The sequence below is a fragment of the Carettochelys insculpta genome, chromosome 12 (assembly GCF_033958435.1).
Source record: "Carettochelys insculpta isolate YL-2023 chromosome 12, ASM3395843v1, whole genome shotgun sequence".
In the NCBI taxonomy this organism is placed as follows: Eukaryota; Metazoa; Chordata; order Testudines; family Carettochelyidae; genus Carettochelys; species Carettochelys insculpta.
Window position 1 is genome coordinate 38,019,682 of NC_134148.1, and position 12,877 is coordinate 38,032,558.

General features: G+C 47.9%; 1 protein-coding gene across 1 annotated transcript in view; it reads right to left on the bottom strand.

The window, feature by feature from the left end:
• Positions 1-12,877, bottom strand: part of ADAMTS17 (ADAM metallopeptidase with thrombospondin type 1 motif 17) — a 231,869-nt gene that overhangs the window by 200,645 nt on the left and 18,347 nt on the right. The window contains exon 4 of the mRNA XM_075006587.1: positions 7,089-7,132. Coding sequence (XP_074862688.1) covers positions 7,089-7,132 — 44 coding nt within the window. The remainder of the gene's footprint in view (positions 1-7,088; positions 7,133-12,877) is intronic.

Below are 12,877 nucleotides of genomic sequence, written 5' to 3' on the forward strand. Positions count from 1 at the left end.
ATAATGGTCACAGGAGTCAACATTTGGAATCGTCAATAGAGGACATATTTGTTGAACATCCAGAGGTTGAGAATGGGCCTCCACCCCTCGTTCTCTTTCTGGGTTAGGAAGTACGTAGAGTAGAACCCCCTGCCCTGACACTCTGCTGGGACTGGCTCAACGGTGCTTAGATGGAGGAGGCGCTGTACCTCTTGCTCAAGTAGATTCTCATGAGAAGGGTCCCTGAAGGAGGACAGGGTAGGCGGATCGGGGTGGAGGCAGAGGTAAATAGGATGGAACACCTCTGAGCCACTAGTTCCAGGACCCATTTGTCTGAGGTAATGGCGGCCCAGAGATAGAAAAAGGGACAGAAGCAGGGGTGGAATGGATGGCGACCAGACTGTGAGACGGTTGGAGCAGGAAGATCTCTCAGGCTCCTAACCAAACCCTTAATACTGCTGTCTCAGGCTGTTGAGGGTGGGATGCTACAAACTGTTGGTATGCTGCCAGTGAGGTTCTCACGACTGGCACCTGTGCCATTGGCAGGGTTCATAGCACTGTGGTTGTTGCTGGAACTGCTCCCACCGTCTTTGGTAGGGAAAGCACCATGCCTGCTGAAGTGGAGGGTGTACACCCTCGGTGTATGCAGCACGGCAGGAAAATCCTTCCCTGAGTGTAGGACCTTGTGAGTCTTCTCCACAAACAGGTGTTTGTTGAAGGGAAGAAGTGGGTCTGTCCCACAAAAGCTCATCATCTAATAAATTGTTTTGTTAGTCTTTAAAGCGCTGCATGACTGCTTTTTGTTTTGCTAAAATACAGACTAACGTGGCTACCTCTCTGTCACTAGTCCATTCAAGGTGCGTGCAGCTGTCAGATTTCTACCTTAGCAGTACATGCAGAGCTGACTATAATGTTCTCTAGCGTGCTGTGGTCAGGCCATGGTATACTTAGGGCTGCTGGCCCATGCCCCCTCAGTTCCTCCTTGTCAACCACTTGGAACTGGGGTAGCAGGGCAGACAATAGAATGTACCTGAGCAATACACCTCGAAGTACAATTACAAAAGGCAGGCAACCATCTTTTCTTCTTTGAGTGTATGCTCATGTCAATTCTATTCTAGGTATCTCGCAAGAGGTACTGTGTAAGCACAGCTCAGCCAAAGGCAGTATCACCCTGCGCCTCTGGGTCAGTGTACAGTGTGATGTGAATGTATGGCTGGACAAACAGATGGCAGCCCATCAGATCTCTTGGATCGGCACCCGAGCAGAGGCTGCCAATGACACCTGCACTATAGTGGAAAAAGCCATCATGATTGCTGGCCGGGGCACTTTTGCCAGCTTGTGGTAATGACAGATAGGTGCCATGATCCAAGATGAAATTCTCTGAGCTGATAGTGGGCAGTCCCTCCTATCTGCAACAAACTGCTGTGTTGGCTCAAAGAATGGACACGTTCTGTCTGTATAGAAGGCCAGCACCAGCCTTAGGTCCAGAGTATGAAACCCACATTCCTCATCCAATGTATGAGGATTTGGACACAGGCCAGCCAGTAGGTGTCCTGGTCCATGTGGCACTGAGACACAACCTTGGGAAGAAAATCTGGATGCAGGTGCAACTGGACCATGTCCCTTTAGAAGGCTGTATACTCGGGGGTGGCAGGGACATAAGCGCCCTGATCTCAGACACCTGCCATGCCGAGGATGTGGTGACCAAGAAGGATACCTTCCAAGAAAGGAGTAGGAAGCTCAGGGTTCAAGGAGAGCGCCAGGAGCTTCAAGGGCACCAGATTCAGGTGCCATGGAGGAACCAGGTCTCTGACGTGTGAGTACAGACACTCCAAAACTTCAAGGAAACATGTTGCCAGGGGATGGGAAAAAAGAGACTGAAGCAAAGGGTGGAAAGCAGAAATGGCCAGCAGGTGCACTTTGACTGAAGGCAACAAACAGCCCTGGATCTTTAGACGCAGCAAACGTCCAGGATGACCAGGAGCAAGGCCCCCTCAGGACAAACATACTTGTCCAGGGTCCAACTCACGAAGCACTTCCACTTGGTCACATAGATAGCCCTGGTGGTGGGCTTCCTGCTGCCCAGCAGGAACTGTTGGACTTCTGTGGAGCACTCTCACACATCTGTGCTCAGACACGGAGCAGCTATGCTGTCAGGTGCAGCGAGCCCAGGTTCAAGTGCAACAGATGACCTCAGCCTGAAAGAAGTCCAGGAACTTTGAGGGGCTGTCCCAAAAGTTAAAACTGTACCAGCCCTGCAGGACCAGACAGTTTGCTTCCCAGACATGTACACTGGCTGTTGAATAAATTTTTTCTGCCAAATAAATCCAGTTTGTTGGTCTCTCTGCTTTTGAAGGGTAACAGGTGCAAGAACCTGTTTGTCCTTCTTGTTGGCTGCCGACACCATCAGCAAGCCCAGGAGAGGGCACGAATATAAACGCTTGGAACCTGTGGCCCGTACAAAGTCCTTTTTTCCTCAGCTCGTTTTGAGGTGCGTGGGATGGTATCTGAGAATGGCATCTGCCGTGGGGCTTTAGCAATCTTGAGGACTCTGTCATGTACAGAGAAGGTGACCTGGGTGGGTGTGAAGGTGGAGAGGACATAGAAAGTGGCATCTGCCTACTGAGGCATCTCAGGTACTTCCAGCCCCTGGTATTTGGCCATGCCCATGAGGTGGTCTTGGCATTCCTTAAAGTCACCTGGGGGAGTAGTCGTGGAAAGCATCACAGCTGCCGCATGTGGGGAAGAGGAGGCAGCCCTGGCCACCGGTGGAAGCACTGAGGGCTTGACCATTGCTGGAGAGTGAAGTTTGTGATGGGAACCAGATGCTTTAACCTCTACCTCAGAGCAAGCTTCCTGTTCCTTTGCTGTTGGGGCCACTGATCTTTGCTCTGAGGTGAGCACTGATGCACACTGCAAAGGGGGTGTTGTCATGCACCCCAATACAGCAACTGTGCTGGCACTGCCGTGGCAGTGGATGGAAGAGCAGTTTCTGGTGCCCATTGCAGAGACTGGAGCAGTGGGCTGAATTGGATCTCTGCACCAGAGAAATCACCCTTCAGCAACCAGGGAGGAGCCATCAACGCCTGGGTCTGCCTGCTCATCGCTGCTACAGATGAGCAGTGATCAGGCACAAGTGACTAGTGGCAATATAAGGGAGAATGGGCCTGGAGCAGAGGGATTGGTGTCGGGGGAATGGTGTTGCAGACACCGGTAGCGTAAGTGGGAGCAGTTCCACAGTGTCAGCGACTGGACTGATGTCCAGATGCGGGTTGACAAACAGGCAAACAACATTGGTTGTAATATAGAGTGCCACCTCTGCACCGGGAAACAATGTCTCAACAGTCCAGGGGAGAGGTTGGGCAGTCAGGCTAGGAAATGCACATGACCAAGCTGGAGGTAATCAGGATAATTAAATATTTTGCACAGAGGTCACCATCAAATCAGGATAACTAAGGAGATTTAAGCAAGACGTATTTTCGATTCATGCACCTTCTCTTGCCCCCACTTCTTGTTATTAACTGAACCAATGAAAGCTTCAGTTTGGAGCTGGGGCGACAGGAATAGTGAGGTGTCAAGGCAAAGCTGTCACCATCTGAAATATTCAGGCTCTTTCTGAACTAAGCAGAAAACTGCTCATTTGGCACTCTGTGATGGAAATATCCAACGAAAGGGGCATTCTCAATCTGCTGAGGTCACAGCGAGGCTGGATTCTGACAACAAGCAGGGCTCCAAGCATCAGCCTGATATTAATAGCTAGACGTTAAACTCGCTGTTTGGCTGGCTTGGAGGCTGCTCAGCTGGAACTGAGTTTTCTCTCTCTCTCTCTCTCTCTCTTTTTTTTTTTTTTTTGTTTTGCAGGAAACAGTAGACCTGGTTAAAGTCACAGCACCAGAGACAAGGCTGCAAGACGCAGCAGCCCTGCAAACTGCTGCAATAGTTTGTGCCCACAGGGAAGGCTGTGCTGTATCATGCAACCTCCTCTGGTTCAATCCCAGAGAATGCTGGCAGTCCTAGCGGCCACGGCAGTTCCAATGCTACTCATGGAACTGTCTTGTATGTGGGTTTATTATTTTCCTCCTCCCCCTCTTGCCCCTTTTAAGAGCCATGTGTTCTTCGAGGCCAACTACAGGCAGTGAGCTGCAGCAGACTATTTCCAAAATAAAAGGAATTCAGCCTCAGGGTGCAACCCCACCAAGCCACAGCTACACATTTACACCGCTTTTGAGCTTGTTTCAGCCATTATGTAACTTTCAACACTACCGTGGCTGCTGGGCCAAGAAAACTTGAAATCGGTCCTGCCTGAACAATTGGCGTGAGCATTGAGCCTCTGCCAGAATACAAATACAACCCTGCTCCTGCCTTCTCTTCCTCTGTGTCTGCATGGCAGGCAGAAGGTCCAGGCAGTTTCCTCATTCGGAATAGCATTTGTATCTTCTCCAGCTCAACTGAGGCCTTTTAGTAATGTATTTAAATTCCACAGGCTCTACAATGGCTCATACAACCGCATGGGCCCGTAGGAGTTGTATTAGCACAGCAGCCAGGAAAACACAGAAATCAAGGAGTTGCTACTCATATGCCATCACTCTCAACCCTGCTGTGCCGACTTATACTGTATGTCACAATATGCAGGCCTCACACCTGCCCTTAAACATACACAAGCAACGTTAGATTTTGGACTTGTGTTAGCATCTTTCTTCCTTCACTGGAGGCTTGAATGGCTTGCAAATGTGGCATCTGTCACTCACGTGCCCCTTGCCAAAACACCTCATACAGCGGTTATGCAGGTCACTGATCAACAGAGGATGCTTGAACTCTAGAACTCAAAGTCTTGAGCTATAAAACCGAAGAACTGGGGCACATTTTGTCCCTTGGCCAAGTCCTATCTGGGACGCTAACAGCTAAAACAAATAACAACTTTCAGCTCAGAAAAACAATATACTCTAAAGACAGCTGTGTCCACAGCAAAGGGAAACAGACAGAAACACATCGGTTCTGATGCGCCATCCCTGTTAGCAAGAAGGAACTGAAGGTGAGGGAAGCACACAATTCCCATTATACTGTGCTCCAGGGTCACTAGAGCTGCTCCTATACATGCTGCTAGGGGAGAAACCACCAAAACCAGAGCACATGGCCAACATGGAAGCACTCGAAGAAGAATATCTTATTACAAAGATGTGCACAACCATTTCCCAAAGTGTGGGATACATCCCTCTCAGGAGGAGGAGGACGACGGAGAGAGTGGAGTGCAGAGCCAGTGGAGAATGGAAGAGAAAAACATTAAGATGATTTCATGGAGGGGACAAGACTGGTTTCATTTTCTTGAAGGGTACTTAAATTCCACCAAGTTGGTAAATTCTGCAATGGAAAGAATAGGACACAAATGTGATGTTTGCCACCTTCTTTTTCCCTATCTCCACAAGAATCCTGCTGGGCCAGAGACAGAGAAACATACAGCTATTGCAGGAACAGAAGAGAAGCATCCTCACCTTATTTCCACCACCACATTGTATGTTGAGAGATAATTCCCAAACAAGGATCCTCATAAAAAGCATCTTTAAACAAGGAAAGAGCTTTGAATAGAGTGAGCATTTGTTAAGCAGTCGCATATGTCTTCCATCAGCTTTATTTTTGCACAGAGGTCATCGTGTACTGTGCCGGAGCCACATCCGGACTCAGGTACACAGTTTAAACACTTCCTTAGTGGAAGCATGTTTTCCATTGGGCTTGGAGAGAATAAGCGTATTGTAAAGAACTCCCACGGGAAAGGCTGGAGATACAGCACGCATCTTGTTAACATTTCAGCACAGAACGTATATATTTTTCAATTCTCTGTTTACTTCCTTCCTCTCCTATGATTATTCTCCACGCCACACATAGGGAAGAAGCCGTGTGTTCTGAGTCATGGTTTCCACAACATGGTCTCAGACCTCCTACTGAAGGAAGTTTAGAGCAACCTTCCCCCAAGCCAGCCCTCCCCAGCTATTTCTCTCTATCCGCATGAAGCATGGCATTCTCCTCAACTTCCAGAGATTGAACTCAGTCTGAGTCCTGCTGGAAGGGGTGACAAAGCCAGATTCACATGAAATGTAGAAATTGGGGCAAAAGCTATTTGATAGTGAAGCAAATCGGTAGAACAGTCATATGGCAATCATGGATAGTACACTCGAACCACTTTAAATCTGCCAACCCTGGGAAACGGGGTATGCCAGATTAAAGATTCTGTCAGGCTGGGAGTGGTGCTGCTGGTCTGGGCATGAGGAGGATTGGGTGAACCGCTTTCATGGCAGCCCACACCCAAGGGCACACGTGACACTGTCCCTGCCACAAAGCCACAGGGGAAGTGGCACTGTGGGTGGCCTTTCCCCCAGCTAGGGATTAGGGGGAGTGGCAGCATGCAAAGCTCCTTCCTCCTCCATCCCACGAATGATCCTGGGTTAGGTACACCAGGGGAACGGAGGTGGCAGTGCCTACTGAGTTATGCCCACCAAAGCAGGCACTGGGGTGACAAAAGAAAAGCTGGATGGCAGAGATGCAGTCCACCTAAGCAGAAGGGAGAGTACATAAGGCATGGTGAGTAGCGGCACCTGCCAATGGAAACCAGAACAACCATACAGTCGATGGTAGTTAGGAAGTTCGAGGTGGGAAAGTAGATCTCTAATTTGGCTTTCCCGCAAGAAGTTCCTTCTTTTCTCTCTCTCTTGCACACTGGGAAAGAAGAAAGAGACACATCATTACTGATGTTTCAATTTTTTGATACTTGGGAGGGCAATGAATATACTCCAGTGATGACGGGGGTCCCATAAGTAGAGTTATTAGACAGACAAGCAGAAAAAAATCCTCTCTGCCAAGTTCTGGCATCAGGTATAATTATTACTGCCATTTCAAACTGAATGTTATGTAGGCAATTAAGGCCAGATATAGGACAGCTCGTGTGCATGATCTGTCAGCTGCTAAGTCCGTGCAGACTGATCCATATTTGCAAAATGGGCACATCATACCAATAACAGAAGCATGAAGACAAACCCAAGCCAAAGAAGGCATCCAGGGAGCTGATAATTTCAGTACACAGCTGGAGTTTAAAACACACTCCTTTTTCAAAGACTTACCCACTGTGTCACAGGGTTCGTCTTTGTGTACGCAGAAATCTGTCCTACAAAGAAAAGGGGGAAAAAAACAAGTTAGGTATGTGCTGTGCCACAAGAACAGATTACAGAAAATCAGCAGTATACAAGCCAAGACCCTGAAACCTTAACAACTATCAGGGATTTCAGGGTCCCTTAACTGCTCTGTCTGATGCATGGGAATAAAACTTAACCCTGACTGTTATTTCTAGACAACAGTTATTTTGTGAGTAGAGCTAAGAAGATCCAAAGTCAAACCCCACCCCCCAGCTTAAGATCTCACATGTAGACAAGAACTGTTGCATTAGGAGGTAGGACACCACATGTTTGTATGGCATCAGAGTTTGTCAATAGCATAAAATAAAATTGGGCCACTCACTTTCACACTTTACTACACTCACAAGTAGCGTCATCATGCAAGCCTGCAGCACCATCTAAATCTGGGGGAGCAGAAAGCAGAGGAGAGTGTACACAGGTAGGTAGTACTGAGTCCAAGAGACTCTTTCTTACTGAGGTCTCCTCAGCATACTCTGAAAACTTCCTGGCTCACCTACACCACAACTGGTTTTCTGCATATAAAAGCCAGGACCAGTGTCCTGGAGTAGCAGGTAGGGCAATTCCCTTGCGACCCAAGCCACAAGGCTCCCCTCAAAGGCTACATTACTCAGGGGGTGACTTCAGCCCTGGGTGGTGGGGCTTAGTGCCTGGGGCTTTCAACCCATGTAGTGGGATATCCACTTTCTGCCTCATGTCCCAGCAAGTCTAATGCTGGCCCTGTTGGAAGAACCCCCAGGCACTTGCTCGCAGCCCGCCAGGTGGCCCTGGGTGGAATCACAATAAAAACTGTTCTTTCAAATTCTCTCCCTTTTCATCTTTTAACCTATGTGTGTATGTATTTTATGTTTACACACACACACTTCTTGCTTCATGGAGAGCGTAAGAAAAAGACAAGAATAAGAAATAAAACTAAAGTAGTAGAGCAGGAAAAAGTAAACGAACTATTCAGGTTAGGGGGATAGATAAACTGACTCAAATAAAATACGACCCAGCCTGAATTTTCATCCATGACTTGAAACAAACACCAGCTGTTTACCAGGATCGAAAGAGTTCAATCAATCTGGTTTTCCACCTTCTTCACATCACATTGTATGGACTAGGTTTGGAGAGGACAGGAAATCGATAATTATTTCTGTACCACAGTAAGACCGGGAAGCCCCAATCAGACTGAGACTTGATTAAACTAGATGGGGGACAAAACAGGACCAAGAGCTGGACGCGGCCCCACGGCACTTACAAGCTAAGGAATATCCAAATGCAACAAGAATGTTCCTTTGAGAGATTTCCAGCCCAATTTACACTATAAGAAGTATTTTTTAAAATTCAGAGAAGGTTTTCATACAATTAATTGGGGATCTAAGCAACTCCATTGTCATCACCTCCTCTTAGAAAACTCATCTTCAGCTCCTGCTTGTACAGACAGTGTTCACTGTCCCAGGAGCAGTGCCTTATAGATGGGGCACTAGGGAAATCTATGACAGCTGATAAGAGGCACCAAGGGTTCCTTCAATCTAAGGGAAGCAGCAGCCCTGTCACTGTTACAACCTCCTTTTCTAGCGAGGGCAAGTAGGCACAGAAGTTATGTGCATACATTGTGGGTGTGTGGTGTTAAGTGCCCAGCTCACAGATGTGATTTTGCATTTGGGAGCCTGAGGGAAGTGAGAGGGTAAAGAGAAAGTCCTGATGGAATATAAAGTTAAGAATTGGAATTGTCAGAGGAAAAACAATGGAGACAGATCCCAAACCTCCTGTGTCAATGAGACTTGGACTCATAACATCACCATTGCTCAAGTTCTTAAAAGAAAATCCCAACTTTAGTTAAATTAAAACAACTGAAAATAGTACTGTCAAAATTCATATTTAAAACCCCACCCTCCATATTTCTGAGCTTCTATTTCACAGCTATGATTACAGCCATCAATGGGTTAAAAATCTGGCAGAAATAAAATCATCGGAAGCTGCCCCCATGCCCTGGCCAGGGATTTAATTTTTCAGAACAGCGTGGCTGCATCTGACACCTTAGCATTTGCTCTTGAGTGAGCTGGCACAAGAACAATCCTGGAGTTCCCAGAGCCAGCCCGACAGAGGTTTATTTAAGGATTTATTATGTTATATAAACTGGTAAAGCAAACAGATGCTTTTATTGTGTCAACAGATAGCTGAACTAGTAGTAGATGGCATGAGGCCATTGCTAGAAATGAATCTCTCCAGTGGGACTGTCTAGCTTAACAAATAATGCGTTCCACATCTTGCCACTTATGCTCACAGTAGTTCCACCAAGAAAGGTGCCTGGTGATTTCAATCAGAGAAATTGTCACCATGCCATCAAAATAATGGTCTTGTAAATAATTCAGAATAACTTGCAGCATATGACCAATCTCTACGGAAGTGGAAGAAAATTCCTCGCTTCTAAGGGGGCTGCTCTCTTTTGGTCCTGGTGGTGGCTCTTAAATCAAGCAATAAAGGAAGCCTACCACTGTGCCCTGGGACCTCTCATCCAACCAGTCTGCCTTAGATCATACTCACTATTTGTCAGGCTTTCATAAGAATGGCCATACCAGGTCAGACCAATAGTCCATCTAACTCAGTATCCTGGCTTCTGACAGAGGCCCATGCCAGAGACTTCACAGGGAATGAAAAGAACAGGGCAATTTTAAGTGATCAGTTTCCTGTTGTCTTGTCCCTGCATATGGCATTCAGAAGCAGAAGGACATCCACAACATGGATTTCCATCCTTGACCATTATTGATGGATCTACTCTTCAGGAGCTTATCTAATTCTTTTGGAACTCAGGCTACATCTACACTGCCCCAGAAGATCGACCTGCTCAGAGTTGATCTTCTGGGGTTTGACTTCATGCCTCTAGGAGGAATGCGCGACATCGACCTCTCAGGAGTGGCAGCCGACCCCTGTACTTCTCGCAAGACGTGAGGAGTAAGGGAGGTCAATGGGAGAAACTCTCCTGTCAACCTTCCCCGCTATGGATGGTCAACTTAGCCAAACGTAGATACACTGATTCTAGCTATGCAATTGCCGCAGCTAGAATTTTGCATCTGTGATCAACTTACTTTGCCTAGTGCAGACGTAGCCTCAGTTAAACTTTGGGAGGTCACAGCATCCCTTGGCTGGCAACGAGTTCCACAGATGTCTGTCTGTTGTGTGAAGAGATATTTCTTTTTGTTTGTTTTAAACTTGCTGCCTGTTTATTTCACCAGGTGACCCCCTGTTCTGTCTTTGCAAATAGTCATCCACCAATTCACTGGAGGAATTTTACCCTCTTTGAGGGCACTGACAAGAGTACAAATGTAGGAAAAACAACACACATCTATTTTCTACTTCCTTAGGCAAAGGTAAATTCCCAGATGCAAAATGCTCATGGCTCCTTTCTGTGCACATAGCCAGCAAGCTGGAAGCAAAGAGTTCTCGTTGGAGGTTGACCCTAAAGATTCTGAGTTCTCAAGCAGCTGCAGCTGCTGAAAATCCAGCTTCTGCTTTTTCCGGCTCAGCTATTTCTGCTGGACATGCTGTTGCTTGCATCTCCACAGTGGCTGGACCATCTGCACAGCCTGGGGAGCATCCAGGGACACACACAAATACTTCTAAAGCCAAGAGAAGAAAACCCATTTCCCCGTTACACAAATAAGGATCCAGAGGAGACTGGTGCTGAGGGACAAAGGGGGAACATCAGCCATGTGGCCTCCTTAGTCTGCGGAAGGGTCAGGGCGGCCACCTTCTGCTCCAGGCCCGGCCTCTCCCCGCCCTGGCTCTGCCCCTGCCGTGGTCTTCTGCCCCTGGCCAAGGGGACTAGCAGGGCTAGTGTTGCCAGTAAGAGTCCACATGGTCCCTCCCCTGCTGTGCATCCCACGTCTGCTGCCGGTGAATGTGGGAGGAAGGGGCAGCATGGCCTCCTGGCACTAGTCCTGCTGACAGTCCATGAACCCCTGTACTCCCTGGCAAGGAGTGGGGAAGTGCAGCAAAGAGGTCCCAGCTCATGTAGCTCTCTGGCTGTGGTGCTGCGCTTCCTGCCCAGGAGGGCAGGGACGCTTCAGCCCCTCCACCATCACAGACAGACCAGCATGCATTGGCACCAGTTTTGCTGTGCCTTTCCCGCTGCTGCTGGTGAGGGCAGACTCCCATTGCTGGCTCTGGCCCCCAAACCCACTACTCCCCTCTCTCCCGGGGGGTTTCACTAGGCACTGCGTAAACCTCCTTCCCCCGCAACTCGCTGCCTCTGGCTGGACTAGAGACCTTCCAAGCAACACAGCTTCCTTTCAGCTGCAGGAACACGAATAGGTTAGACTTGCCGGAATGGAAAAAACACTGCAACTACATGCTGCTGGCCTACTGTGCGGGGTGGTTGTGGTTCTCCTGAAGAAACCCAGTGGCCCTGTACCCAATTTTCTATCACAAAATTAGTTGCTCTTCCAGTCTATTATTCCAACTAGCGTATTCCGCAGCTGCAGCTTTCCGGCTATTATTAACACAAAACATTCCAAATCCATTGAGCCCAGGGATCGTCCTCACAGTTTTCTTCGAGTGACTGACTTCAACTCATTTAGCATGATACCAATCATTTCATTTCATTTCATACACTGCAGAGACAGCGGGCACACACGAAATGCTTCACTTCTTCCCGCCAAAGCTGAAACCCCTTCAGAACAATTTGCATGCCTCACCGTTTCACACAGGATCAAACGATTCATGCTGGAAATTAGCACAACTGGATGCACAGATGAGAGTTAAAAGAAAATATCTTATGTATTTATTTAGGCCCTGGTCCAATAAAGCGCATGTTTAACTATAAGCAGGATGTGTATAACTCCCATTGACTTCAAAGGGACTACTCACCCTGCTTAAAAAGTTAAGCATATACTTAGGTGCTTTGATGGATCAAGGCATCAGTGATTGCAATGAATAAAGGGTGGGGGGGTGGTTTCTGCACCAGCTCCAGAGGAAACTACACAATTATACACAAAGGTGCATTTTGAAGAACTCTGCTAGTCCATTGTACTGGCAGAGCCATCGCCCACTGGATAGTCTACAGAGTGCTTTCATTCAACACTCATTAGCATCCCACGGTGCTTTGAAATGATGACCATAATCAACTTGTCTATGGAAACAAGAGGAAAAGCTTTAAAAGAGGAACTTCAAAAACAGGACTTGCTGAAAGCACTTCCTATACAATCCTGCTCATTTAGACACACGCCCTGCGGCTTGTCTCTCCTGCTGAGGGCAGCCCTATGCAGTGCAGCCCAGTTCCAACTGCACAGTGTGAACAGAGGGAAGAATGATTAAGCAAGTTAAAGGAGGAGGGGAAAAAAAAAAAAAGGACGTCTTTTATATAAGTGCCTGGGAAACACAGGAAACACGGGAAATACACTGTGCAGAACAACACCCTAGAACAGCAATGGACAACCATGAATAGTGAGTGGGCCACGTGAGTGGCTCTAGTTCACCTCAGTGGGCTGCAGCAGCCCACAGCTCACTGGGGCTCGACCTGTGGCCCATGGACCCAGTGGCTGTCCTCCTTCCCCACATGCCTCTCACACACCAGGGCTCCAAAGCCCTGCATTTACCTGCTCCTCCCCCTTCCCTCCCAGCACTGTCAGAACCCATGAATTGCCTGATTCACACACTGTCCCTGCTCCTTTTCCTCCCTCTCCACGCTAGAATGCTGCAAAACAGCTGATTCAAAAGTGCTGGAAGAGGAAGGTGCA